This window comes from Pecten maximus, chromosome 16 (assembly GCF_902652985.1).
Source record: "Pecten maximus chromosome 16, xPecMax1.1, whole genome shotgun sequence".
Lineage (NCBI taxonomy): Eukaryota > Metazoa > Mollusca > Bivalvia > Pectinida > Pectinidae > Pecten > Pecten maximus.
In genome coordinates, this window is record NC_047030.1 from 20113219 (window position 1) to 20126245 (window position 13027).

At 37.1% G+C, this 13027-nt stretch overlaps 1 protein-coding gene across 1 annotated transcript; it reads right to left on the reverse strand.

Moving 5' to 3' along the window:
- Positions 1 to 463: 463 nt before the first annotated feature.
- Positions 464 to 2755, reverse strand: LOC117314662 (5-hydroxytryptamine receptor 1A-alpha-like). Its single transcript, XM_033868743.1, has one exon. It carries the CDS (start codon positions 2737 to 2739, stop codon positions 1438 to 1440), a length of 1302 nt encoding a protein of 433 aa, XP_033724634.1. The 5' UTR covers positions 2740 to 2755; the 3' UTR covers positions 464 to 1437.
- Between the last annotated feature and the right edge of the window lie 10272 nt (positions 2756 to 13027).

The following is a 13027-nucleotide window of genomic DNA, read 5'->3' on the forward strand; positions in this document are numbered from 1 at the left end:
AATATAAGGCATCTGCGACATTCTATAATACATGTGTGGCTCTCAGATATTATCATAATACACGTGTGGCTTTCAGACATTCTACAATACACGTGTGGCTCTCAGACATTCTATAATACACGTGTGGCTCTCAGACATTCTATAATACACGTGTGGCTCTCAGACATTCTATAATACACGTGTGACTCTCAGACATTCTATACTACACGTGTGGCTCTCAGACATTCTATAATACACGTGTGACTCTCAGATATTCTATAATACACTTGTGGCTCTCACACATTCTATAATACACGTGTGGCTCTCAGACATTCTATAATACACGTGTGACTCTCAGATATTCTATAATACACTTGTGGCTCTCAGACATTCTATAATACACGTGTGGCTCTCAGATATCTATAATACACGTATGGCTCTCAGATATTCTATAATACACGTGTGACTCTCAAATATTCTATAATTCACGTATGGCTCTCAGATATTCTATAATACACGTGTGGCTCTCAGATATCTATAATACACGTATGGCTCTCAGATATTCTATAATACACGTGTGACTCTCAGATATTCTATAATACACGTGTGACTCTCAAATATTCTATAATTCACGTATGGCTCTCAGATATTCTATAATACACGTGTGGCTCTCAGATATTCTGTAATACACGTATGGCTCTCAGATATTCTATAATACACGTATGGCTCTCAGATATTATATCATACATCTGCGGTTCTCGGGCATTATATACTATACGTGTGACTCTCAGATATTCTATAACACACGCATGGCTCTCAGATATTCTATAATACACGTGTGGCTGTCATATATTCTATAATACACGTGTGACTCTCAGACATTCTATAATACAGATATGGCTCTCATATAGTATATCATACATGTGCGGTTCTCGGGCATTATATAATACACGCGTGGCTCTCAGATATTCTATATTTCATGTGTTAAATGTTTAAAGTAACACGAGTTATAGATATTACACGTGCTTTGCTGATGATGTTGATATTTTTTGTGAAGTTTACAATTCATTGAATTAATTTAAATGTAAATATGAATAATATGATGAAACACTACTTTAAGAAGATATCCTTGGTATAAGATGGTCATCCAATGTTAAATTGAATTCAGGTAATGTGCCTCACGGTTCAACCTGTTTCACGTAGAGATACATAGTCTAGAAGGCTGTGATATATCAACAGTGCTTCAAATCTACCTACGTACAAATCTGAGCAGAAAGCTGTGCATGACTCGATGTTAATGGTTTATCACACAGTTTTGTTCACCATGAGTCTCCATATCTGTTCGTTGGTATCCAAATATATTCGGACAGTAGCAAGTCCACTAAGAAGAGTACTTTCGATTCAAACAGAATTACATCAATTCCAATGTTGTAATTTCCTTCTGATAATTCGATATCTTCAAAAAGACGAAGACTTTTTACAGTGTATAACATTCTTCATCTCCACTCTAAACGCGCGATTGAAAAAAGCATAAATGATTGGGTTGGCTACGTTGTAGCTGAAATACATATAAAACAAAATCATGTAAGCCGGAATCATACGAATAGCCATCAACCAGGCAGGCAGGAACGCCGCAATAAACACAGCCGTGACTATGAAGAGAATCCCAGCTGTCTTGATGTTAGCTATCCTTTGTTTCTCCCTTACATTTTTGATCTTCTCTCTCTCCCTGTCCCTGCTGGACTGGAGGGGCTTTTTCTGAGGCATGAGAGATTCTGACGTATCATCCATCGTCTTGTTTTCCTCGTTTGTTACAAAACGGGAGCTGCTGATACACGTCTGACTAGCCGTCGATGTTTGGTTGACTGGCAATTTAGAACTGTTGCCATTTGACAATGAATTTTGTAGTTTCTTAGCTCGTCGTGTTATCAAAGATCTCAAAATGAGTCCATAGAGAATTGCGACCAGTATAAAGGCGATTAAAAACAACGAGGCGTAGATCTTCTGATAAAACATTCTAACCTCCGTGCTGATATATCGTTCTGAAACTACACACATCCCATAATAGTACGCGGGTGGGTATTCGTCCTTGTTGTTAGACGATTTTGGTTTTTGTGCCTCGTAGGACGAGTAATTGATTAAAGGTGTTGTAGTAAGTGAAGCATCGCTACTAACCACAGAATATCCATCAAGTTTGTCTGTTGTCGCATTGACAGAAACACGAGGTTCATATATTCCATAGGAAAAGAATGGTATGATACCTAGGGACATTGCGAAGATTAACAGACCCACTATTACACGTTTGGCTATTGGAGGATCCATGGCATGGGTCCAGGGTCGACAAATCTTAAAATACCTGTCAAAGGCAATGGCTACCATGATGAAGAAGGAAAAAGGAACATTAGATGTGATGAGAAAGTGATATATTTTACATATGGCGTCATACTGCATTCGCTTGCTCATGTATTCCCATACAATCGTATGAGGGACGATACATAGGCACGTGAAGAAATCCGTAGCTGCTAGAGTGATGATGAACATGGTGGACGTTGACTTGTCACGCTGTTTCGAGAATACATATATCACGAAGGCGTTTCCAACAGTTCCGGCCACGCTGAATAGGCTCAGCATACACATAACAACCAATATGGCAGGGTAGTCGCCATGTTCTTCTATAGATTTGATAGTATAGTCTGTGATATTCGCAGGCGGCTGATCGTCACCCATCTCTACAAATAAAATATAAAAATAATTATTCATTTTATACGCAGAGCCAGTTAATAGAAATACTTAAGATTGCCTGAAATCAAACAATAATAATATTGAAAAAAAAAAAAAAAAAAAAAAATAACCATCATCAGATCGTAAATTGGTAACAAGTATTCATGGATGCATATCATCAATGGATAGTTACGTGATGTTCATGATATTTTCAGAAATTGCAGCGATATAAAAAATATTCGGATTGGCCTAATGGAAAGTATAGAAAATTAGCGAATGCATTTCTATGTGGCCGTGCTTTAGTCCAAGAAAATGTGCTATGCTTTCTGCTTTTACAACTGAGTCCATTAGGACAAAAAGTAAAACTAAATTCCGATATACGTATCAAATAAAGCAGCTCCTGTCGTCTTCGTTCGACAAGGTAGTTTGATGAATGATTCGATATAAAAATTGTTCGTCAAGCTTTTCAAGATCAAATTATATGGAACAATCAAATCAAACGGAAACATGATTGGACTACAAATAAAAGCATTAGTGCATCTCGATCATCTTCTGACATCATGCTTAATTTGATCAATATACTCCGAATGATAACGAGTAAGCGGTAGGTTTCAAACACCGTCAGGCAATCAACGCCATTTTGTCACGTGATACATGCACAAAGTATCTTGTCATCTAGACCTTCCACACGCAGGCATATATAACTGATCATTTTACAATAGCCTCGCGGTAATGCGATATGGTTTAAAATTGAAGGCTGCAGACAGACAAATGGGGCCATAATGGTTGTAATTTCAGAATTCTCTTCAAATGAACTTTCTTTTCCTGAGAAAGGTGTCATTATATATTCCTTCACACTGTCTAGACAAGGATAAAAAATAATATTGCCGCAATGCTGAAATTGTCAACTACCTCCTTGAAAAAGTCGCCTATCTGAGGTCTATGATTTCCAGAAGCCGTGGTACATTCGATCAACGGTATTTAATCTTACGGTAGTAACTTGGTTATCTATGGAAAACCTAGTGTTGGTACATTGAGATAGAATAGAACAGCACGATTGAAGATAAGATGCTGTGCTTTCACCTCATCAAAGATTAATGCTACATTTATGAATCTTAGCTATGTCATTGGTCTAATTAATTGATTATACCTTCTATTTATGTAGTGGAAGGACGTATGTATGTGTCTCACCGTCTTGCTCTTGTATACATACATTTAACTTTCATATAATACAATTATACTTTTGAATCACAATAGAGAGCTTAACATCATTCTGTCAGGTCTAGCCTGAAGTTTTTCTGGAATAAGACTTATATAGGCTTGGCCTGGTGTCAGATTCTTTGAACAAAGCTGTATTTGCATGCATAAATATTTATACGTATTATATTTATATTGTTAATAAAATATTTTGAACTGAAAAAGAAGAAAAGTCTGTTTGTGATTCCTTTTGGCAATCTAAAACAGATATATTAACAGAATTATACAATACTGCCTCACTAACTGATACACGAGTCTCATCGAATTCATCCTGACCTAAAGATATAGACAAAAAACTACAGAACTATTAAAAAGTCTGTAAATTTCATATACTACAAGGTAGCACAATAGAGTAGGACAGGCTGACGATTTTTTTTGTTAAGCAAATACAACTCCTGTATTATGATATGCATAAAAAATGAAAAAAGTAAATGTACACTATAATCAGTATATTCAGTATGAAGTAGGACATACAGGCTTCACATATGTCAAAACAAGATTAATTCTGTCTTTGAGATAGATATATTTAATTTCAAATAGGTTTCAGAAAAAAAATTGTGCAAAGAATTGTGTCATTTTGGGTAAAATATTATAATATTTTGCAATTTTTGAGCATTTTTTAAGCTGTTACCATGGTATTTACAGCTCTAAAAATCACAGAAAATTTCAGTTTACTTATCCTTCAGAGCTGTATTAAAATTGCAAATGTTGTACACGTTACAAATATATATACTTTATTAGAGGTTATATGTACGGTTAACTGGCAATGTTTACATATCTAAAACATGTGCCATATTTTTCAGAATTGGACATTTTTACTGTACACTGCTACCCAAGGGAAAGGTGTATTTGTGGTAGAATTGTCTCCCTTGTCCTTTGTTCACGTGACATTGGAGAGCCCTAGAATAGGACCCGCTGTACTCCACTTCATTTTAATGGCAGAAGGCGACTTAAAGTGGGCCCTTTAAAGAATCGAGAATTTTCTTCTCTAAGGCTTCTATTTTGGGGACATTGTCTAGACCAAAATAGATCTTCTGCCCCTATTACAACACTTAGCATCTGTAAGACGTCCTTCCTTTCCTCGAAGCTCTATCTTTCTATGCTTCTATGCCTCACGTGACCCTGGCTGTTGGTGTCTCCTTGACACTCGACCTCACGTGACCCTGGCTGTTGATTTGACCTTGACACTCGACCTCATGTGACCCTGGCTGTTGGTGTGTCCTTGACACTCGACCTCATGTAACCCTGGCTGTTGGTGTGACCTTGACACTCGACCTCATGTGACTCTAGCTGTTGGTGTCCTTGACACTCGACCTCACGTGACCCAGGCTGTTGCGAGGACGTTAAACCCATAAAAACTTTATCACAATCACTTAATTTTGACATATTTTACTCATTCTATGATCACTAAAATATATTAAGGTGACGATTATTATCATGTTTATCTAACTCGAGTTAGCTCGAATATCTGAATTTGAAAAATAATAACAAGAAATGAAAGCTTGTCGAGTTCAAATTCTCCCAACGTAGCAACTAAATTCTGTGAACCGAATCACTACGCGATAAAAAATAGTTTATTATGGAGGAATGTTTGTCACCTATTTTATGTTTTTCTGTTGGTAAATAATTCGTACCGAATGACACCGACCAAGCTAACACTGTACCAGGGATAGGGTAGCTCGAGGCTTAGGCCTTCGTTAGATGCCGCGGCCGTTGCATTCAAATGACTATGATTAAGGACAGCGATTTAACAATTTGTGTCGTACATTTATATTTTTTAACGATTCATTCATTCATTCATGGCTCTCCGGGTCCACTGCATACCCAGAAGTACGGAGGAGGCGGGTGTCATTTTGGTTCGCCATGACCAAAGCAATATCTCGCTTCCGTGCGTTGTCTATTTTACCATAATATTTCGTACGACTCAAATCCAACAAATTATCTACCTTTCCGAGAGGACACCCCTCTCACCAAGTAATGCCACTGTTGACCCCCGGCAAATCCACAAAACGTGCCCATGTTGATCTTTTTGAAAGGCATACGACAAAAAGAATAAGTAAGATTATTCCATCATTTATTAAATCACATAGAGCAAACGACGGATTGAGATTTAATTTAACCTCTATTAGCTATCTTTCTGTCGATTAAACGTTGAAATAACCCTGTATAATCCAAGCCAACATATCAAGTTTTTGGGTAATTATTATCTATAAAACCTCATATCAAATACATAATCATGGTGTCATTGATGAATATATTTGTAAGAGTTTGTATTAAATAAAGGTCACCAAAACGTTTTTATTCCGTAACAACGCTTGCTTCACAGCTGATATGGTACGTGAAAAATTCTAAAACTTGTGCCTTATTTTTCAGAATAGTGCATTTTTATTGTACACTGCTAGCTAAATAGAGTTGCTTCTGGTCTGAATCCATCATTTTTTCATTGATTGGATATTTTGTGTATGATCATATAGTCCGATTTTATAGTTTCCTGTATCTTTAGACATATGATAGAGACTCAATGTTCTAAATCCATCGTATACCCAGTAACTGAATAGTGTATGTATGATAATGTAGTCCGATTTGACATGATTGTTTTATTGTTTTAATGAATGCCCAGATAATACCCATGACATATTGGCTATATTTCCTAACATATTAACCTCTCTAACAATGACATTTTCAGACCATTGATCCAATAAAGGGGTTAATATCATCACTAAATTGCTTATCGCGTTGTTCTCTGCTGATACACTGCATAGGCTACAACTTCACTCTGCCACAAGCGATCAAACTTTTTATGACTATTGTTATTTCCCTAAGGACAAATAATTAAACGTGCATATTGATACATATTGCATTCTGCTTGCACTTAGTAAACATGCTCATTTCTCCCTAACCGTTGCATTTGATCATCATTGTGAACAAAATATGCAGCTGCACTCCTTTGTTAAAGTTTCAGGTGTGTCTATGAATTCAAATTAAGGATGATTATCTCAATTTTATTTCTCGCGCGCATTCATTGTCTTTACGCATATTGTTTTGTATGCCGTTTCTCCGTGAAAACTTCACGCTAAGCCTTACGCAAGAGTACAACGATCGTTCCTGTATCTACTACCGCTTTTTTTATAATTTACCAGAAGAAAAAATAAATCAATCGCGATTTAACCAAAACTTGATAACACACATCCCAACATTACGAGTTCGCTTGATCTTGAAAACGTAATGATATTTCGGTAGTTGCTTGTGCTTTGAGCATAGACTTTGATGGTGTTCTGTATTATCTCTGGAAGTGTAAACGAGTACTTGACCTTTGACAAGCCATTATCTTACTCCTATCGTAATTCCAACACATTGTTTTGGTGGTTCTTTGCATTATTTGCTTAGAAATTCCTGTAAGAACTATCCAAGTGTTAGGAGTCAAAACATCGCGTATGATAACTAAATCAAATCCTGGCCCGAGGCTTAATATCGGCTCCCATTAACCACGCGGGAAGCAATATAACAGGGCTACACAAACCCTGAAACATAACAACTGATTGCAATAAAACACAATGCTATTACTGATATTTTGACCACACGCCATTGTCCAAGAATATGTAGAAAATTGGAGCCTTGCCAGAACGTGAACTGAATTTGACTGACCTTTCCGTATAACCATTTCTTCGGGGAAATCTCTGGTTGGATAATTAGCAGCTGATATAGAACATACAAGCACATATTGACATCTAATCCCAAACATGCGACCCACTAAAAACGGCAATTTGATTCTTAGATCGACAGCTGACCGGCTACAATATACGCACAGCACAAGAAAATAGTAATAAACAGAAAGAAGGAGGGGGCTCATTTAATAATAACAATTCGATGTAGAAGTTCATTGTCAATAGTAAACTGTTTCCGAAACTGATGTCTATTTCGTCTTTTAGTAATCATCAATGTTATTCAATCCGAGCAGAATGTATTTATATTGGTGTTGCAAATCTATATTTAGTCAGCTGAATGAAGTGGTTATTGGACAGATATCAATTAGATCATTTTGACATCTTTCCGCATGGCGGGTGCGATAGAAGAAGCAGGCGACGCTTTCCCTGCGGAACACCTGGTCCTATCCCTTTTCAAGTGTTTCCATGTAAATATATATTTATGTATGTATTTTGGCCTTGTCGTGTTGATTGTAAGTTACGATTTTGCTCTTACTCTGTTGTTTTTCATGCACTATAACTATAGTAAGTAATGCATTTATTTTACAACAATTGCAAAACAAGTTATATCCATTTATATTAATCACGCTTGTTGGCCTAGATGTAGCGCGCGAGAGGTCTTAATGTGGGAGGAAACCGGGTACCCATGGAAAACCCATGCTGTCGAGCAGGCTACCCCATACCTTTTCACGTCGATCAGGGAATCGAACACCGGCCACCTAGGTGAAAGGCAAGTGTGTAACAACTGTGCCATCCGACACTGCTATGTAAATAATTATTTGAAAAGGATTCTTAAAAGAATCCAATAGAAACAAGGTAGGTCCGCACTCTTCTCACTGTTATTAGGGCATTTGAAAGATTGCAATAACGAAGGATGATTCGTTAGTATTTCGTCTTAAGAAAAACCTGGAGATGGTGGAGGTAGAATTTCCTCAACACAGGAAATGTAATAGTGTTTACAGGCGAGGATCAAATTAATGCCCTCATCTGCAGGCACAACCACAAACCTGTCATGTAAATCTCGATTTACCAATTTTCTGGCATATTCCTTAGACAGAATAAGTAGTATCTTAAAATACATATTCAATTTGAAGGAGGAGTATCTCGATAATTCAGGCCCACCATGAAAAGCTCTGGAAGCTAATCATTTTGAATACTTCAATGATCGCTTTTTTTGAGGTGCTCAATTGGGTCGTCCTGAACAAACTGAGAAGCAGAACAGTAACATGTTATAAGAGAACTTGTTCGAAGGTCATCCAGGTTCGGCTGTTACAGTATATCCATGCAATTAAAAACGTTTAGAACTACCTTGTTAGTTTCAATAAACTATCATAATTTATGCAAATTGAGGAAACAAGGAACTCACTACCATGAAATGGGAAAATCAGAAAGAAAAAAGAAAAATCACAACGCTTGTTTTTCAGCTTAGTGGTAAGGCCTCATGATTTATGCTGTAATATGCGTGAAAATGGAGGAATTTTATTGTTATATCTCAAAATAAATAAAAGAAAAAAAATAAATAAAAATAATAAAAAAAATTAAAAAAACAAATACAAAATAGAAGGGAAGGTTACTGTTCAAGTTTTCAACATTGTAATGCTTATAGCCATTTTGAAAATTTGAAACTGCACAAACATTTCCACACAGATATTCATCATTAATATGTTTCATTGCGTTTCAGATACAAGGTGTTATGACAAACAAATGAACAGATATTGAAAAGTTAGACCAACAATTGGATGCCATTGTGGACAGGACAAAGACTATGACATATGCTATCCGCGACAAGCGTTTTAATGCATCATTTTTTTGTCCAATTGCATTAACTTCTGTATAGTGGCTTTAAAACTGTAACGTTAGCACTGTTAAAGTATCAATATATATTATGCTCAGCATGATGGGAGTTTATGTGATAAAATCGTGCTGTATTTATCAACATTCGCTGTTTCAGAATCCATTTTAAAACCCTGGTAACCGAAAAGATTTCTTCGAAGACGCCTGGTATTTACATATATATATATATTGCGTCGTATCTTCATAGCAGCGGAAACTTCAGTCGATAGATACGTTTAGCTTATTGATTTTTAACAAAGATGTTGGATATTGCGATCGATTTTAAATAATCCCTTCGCAATAAACCGGAATGTTTTCGATTTCCAGCCTTTGATATTTTCATAAAGCAAACAAAACAAGTTTGAGAGATATGTCAGTATTGACAGAAAGCACCAATCCGTACCGATACTGGTTTAGCAGCAATCGATGCCCTCTCAGATACAACATCCACTGTATGAAGCTTTATACACGGCGCTGGCAAATGTTGTTTTGGACAAGGTTTGTTAACATTTCACAGATAATATATCTATAACTGGACTCAATGATGTGGAAAGGAGTGCTGCAATTGAATCAGTGTATATTGTTTAGACAAGGCGTATACGTATTGACAGATAATAGCTAATTATAACTGTATATGTAGATATTTTTTGTGTGATACGAATGAAGGTGACAATTTTGCTGAATTTGAAATGAAATCATTACAGATCTAATTACTATAAGACAGCTGTTATGACAACGGGAATGCGTTAAGGTTCTATGACTCTGATGTCAGCTGCAGAGACGCTCTATAGAATATGACTGGTGCTTGATTGTGATAGATAATATTTGAAATGTGTTGTATTCTTTACAGCCACACTAAATATAGCTCAATATTTTTCTCATTGACGTATTCCTTTTTATGGTAAAATCTCTACTCACCAGTTCACTTTAAAACCTTATCAAATTTTCTTAAAAAATCCACATCTAAAACCAAAAAGAAAAATGTGTTGACGTCAGGCGTAGAATATTTAAGTCCTTAAGAATACTATTGAACATGCATATTTGGCGATATTTTAATTATCCCCCAAAATGTTGTTCATCAACTTGTACAGTAACGGCATATCGCAGCACCCAGGGTTTGATGAGGACAGATGTCAAGGTCACACCTACAGCAAGGGTCATATTAGGACGGGTTTCATGGTCACACCTACAGCAAGGGTCATATGAGGACAGGTGTCAAAGTCACACCTACAGCAAGGGTCATATGAGGACAGGGTCAAGGTCACACCTACAGCATGGGTCATATGAGGACAGGTGTCAAGGTCACACCTACTACCAGGGTAATATGACGACAAGAGTCAAGGCAATACATTACAAAATAATGCACAGAAAGACAGAGTAGTGAGGAAAGGTAGGAAATACATAAATATGATCCCAAGTGTTGCAATGGGGCAGAAGGATATATTTTTGTTTCGTCAATGCCCCCTTCATTGTAGACACTGAAAATAATCCTGGAATATCCAAGGAGTCCAATTTTAGTCGCCTTCTACGATAAGCATGCAGTGAGATACACCAGTTTCCACTGAACAGAAGACATTTGTGCCCGGGTTGACGTCATGAGAAAGGTCAATGAGGACGGATGTTTAAAAACACAATCCGAATTGAAATGGCAAGGACAGAAAAAAATGGTTTTCAACGACGCTGTTCAGAAGACGAGCGTCAATTTAGTAGTATGTTACCTTAGCTACAGAAGATATAGCATCATCAATTACTGTTAAGATCTCAAGAGAAGTCTGAACCCGTAATTAGAGTCTGGTCCATCTTCACACGATGCAAACATTACCAGAATTTAGCAATCGTTTCTTTCAGATCACTTCAGCAAAGTACATGCATAGCGAATATGGTTGGATTGTATCTGTACTCTGTCGTCCAAGAATGATTTATGGCCCGGTGTCAATAAGATGGTTAATTTGATTGAATTTTTTTATCATGAAATGACGATTTGTTTTCCCTTCTACAAACGTACTTGCAATATACATATATAAAATAAATAGAAATAACTAGTATTTAGAATTTTCATATGCTATATGGTTCAGCTATTAGAGAAGTATTGATTCTTCAGTTTTATTACCGACACCACCTCGTATGTCATGCGTTAATGTTCCCAGCTTCCCAACAGATATATAGGAGTGGTAAACATGCATGTACATGTGTCATTGGAGGACATTAAATCTGTCTCCAAACACGCGTGTCGATATCAGATGGTGACATTTGCTATTCGCCATAACTTACATGACGTATCTTACCTATCCAGATGAGATTGTTGGTAAAGAGATAGCCTACGCACAGTCCATAAATCATCTATTTCACCTTCACAGCTACCCGGATAAACCATTAACCAGGTAACATTCTACAAGGCAATCTCTTGGAATGACTAGACGTCTTCTCCACAATCTCATTACCTTACTAACCTTGCACCCCTAATACTATCTACCCTTATACCTGACTACACCGATATCTCACTTCTCCGATTAATGTCTATCAGTTACCCGATAAACTGATTGCCTAACTACTCCGCTAGGTTAGTACCTGCAATCCCAATTCAAAGCTGCCTTATTTATTCCCTAGCCAAGTACCTTTAATCACACATTAACTGACTACCCGATTAACTTACTATTGAATTAATGAACTACCAGTTTTTTTTCATTTTCCCGACCACGGCACTTCATGACTACCGCACCACATAACGACTCCACTCATTGACTACCGCACTATACGACTACCGCACCACGTGACTAGTCCACTAAATAACTACCACACTACACAGTTAACACACCACGTGACTAGTCCACTAAATAACTACCACACTACACAGTTAACACACCACATGACTAGTCCACTAATTGGGTACTGCACTACACGACTACCACTCATTTAATGCATTTGTCCTACGCGGTATATAACTGGATTCTGTGTGAGCTATATCTATAAGCTGTTGTCATATGTGTTTGGATTTGGTTTGGTTTATTATTGTTTAACGTCCCATCAACAGCTATGGTCATTTAAGGACGGCCTCCCGTGCGTGCGACAAGCATACGTGTGGTGAGTTTGGATGTTTGTTTTGGGAGGCTGTGGTATGTTTGTTTTAAGTCTCCTTGTTATAGTACGGATTTGTTGGAAATTCTGGCAGGACTGAATACAATTTTAGTAGCTTTGTTGGACGTGCAGTGTAGTTGCATTGTTGCAATTTATCTGTGTTAAAGAGAGACACGTATTGTATTTGCCACTATAGCTTAAAGTACAAAGTACCAAAGAGTCTGATCAAAGTCTTAGTTGATTCATGCTCTCATGTAGACAAAATGCTGGCCTGCTAATATTTTCTCCTTTACCCGTAGCGGGCGACTGCCTTAAACTCTCCAGCATGCACATTTTTCTCAGGTCTGTTAGCTAAACAATAGGAGGAGCACTGTAGTTTCAATTACAGGGACATCTCCTCGGCGAGAGTTAATTCATACTCCTTACAACACGAACACTGTGTATTCGGAATTAACAAC

Bases quoted from the DNA above. Each gene is read 5' to 3' on its own strand.
- LOC117314662 (XM_033868743.1), bottom strand. From the start codon at position 2,739: ATGAATAATTATTTTTATATTTTATTTGTAGAGATGGGTGACGATCAG.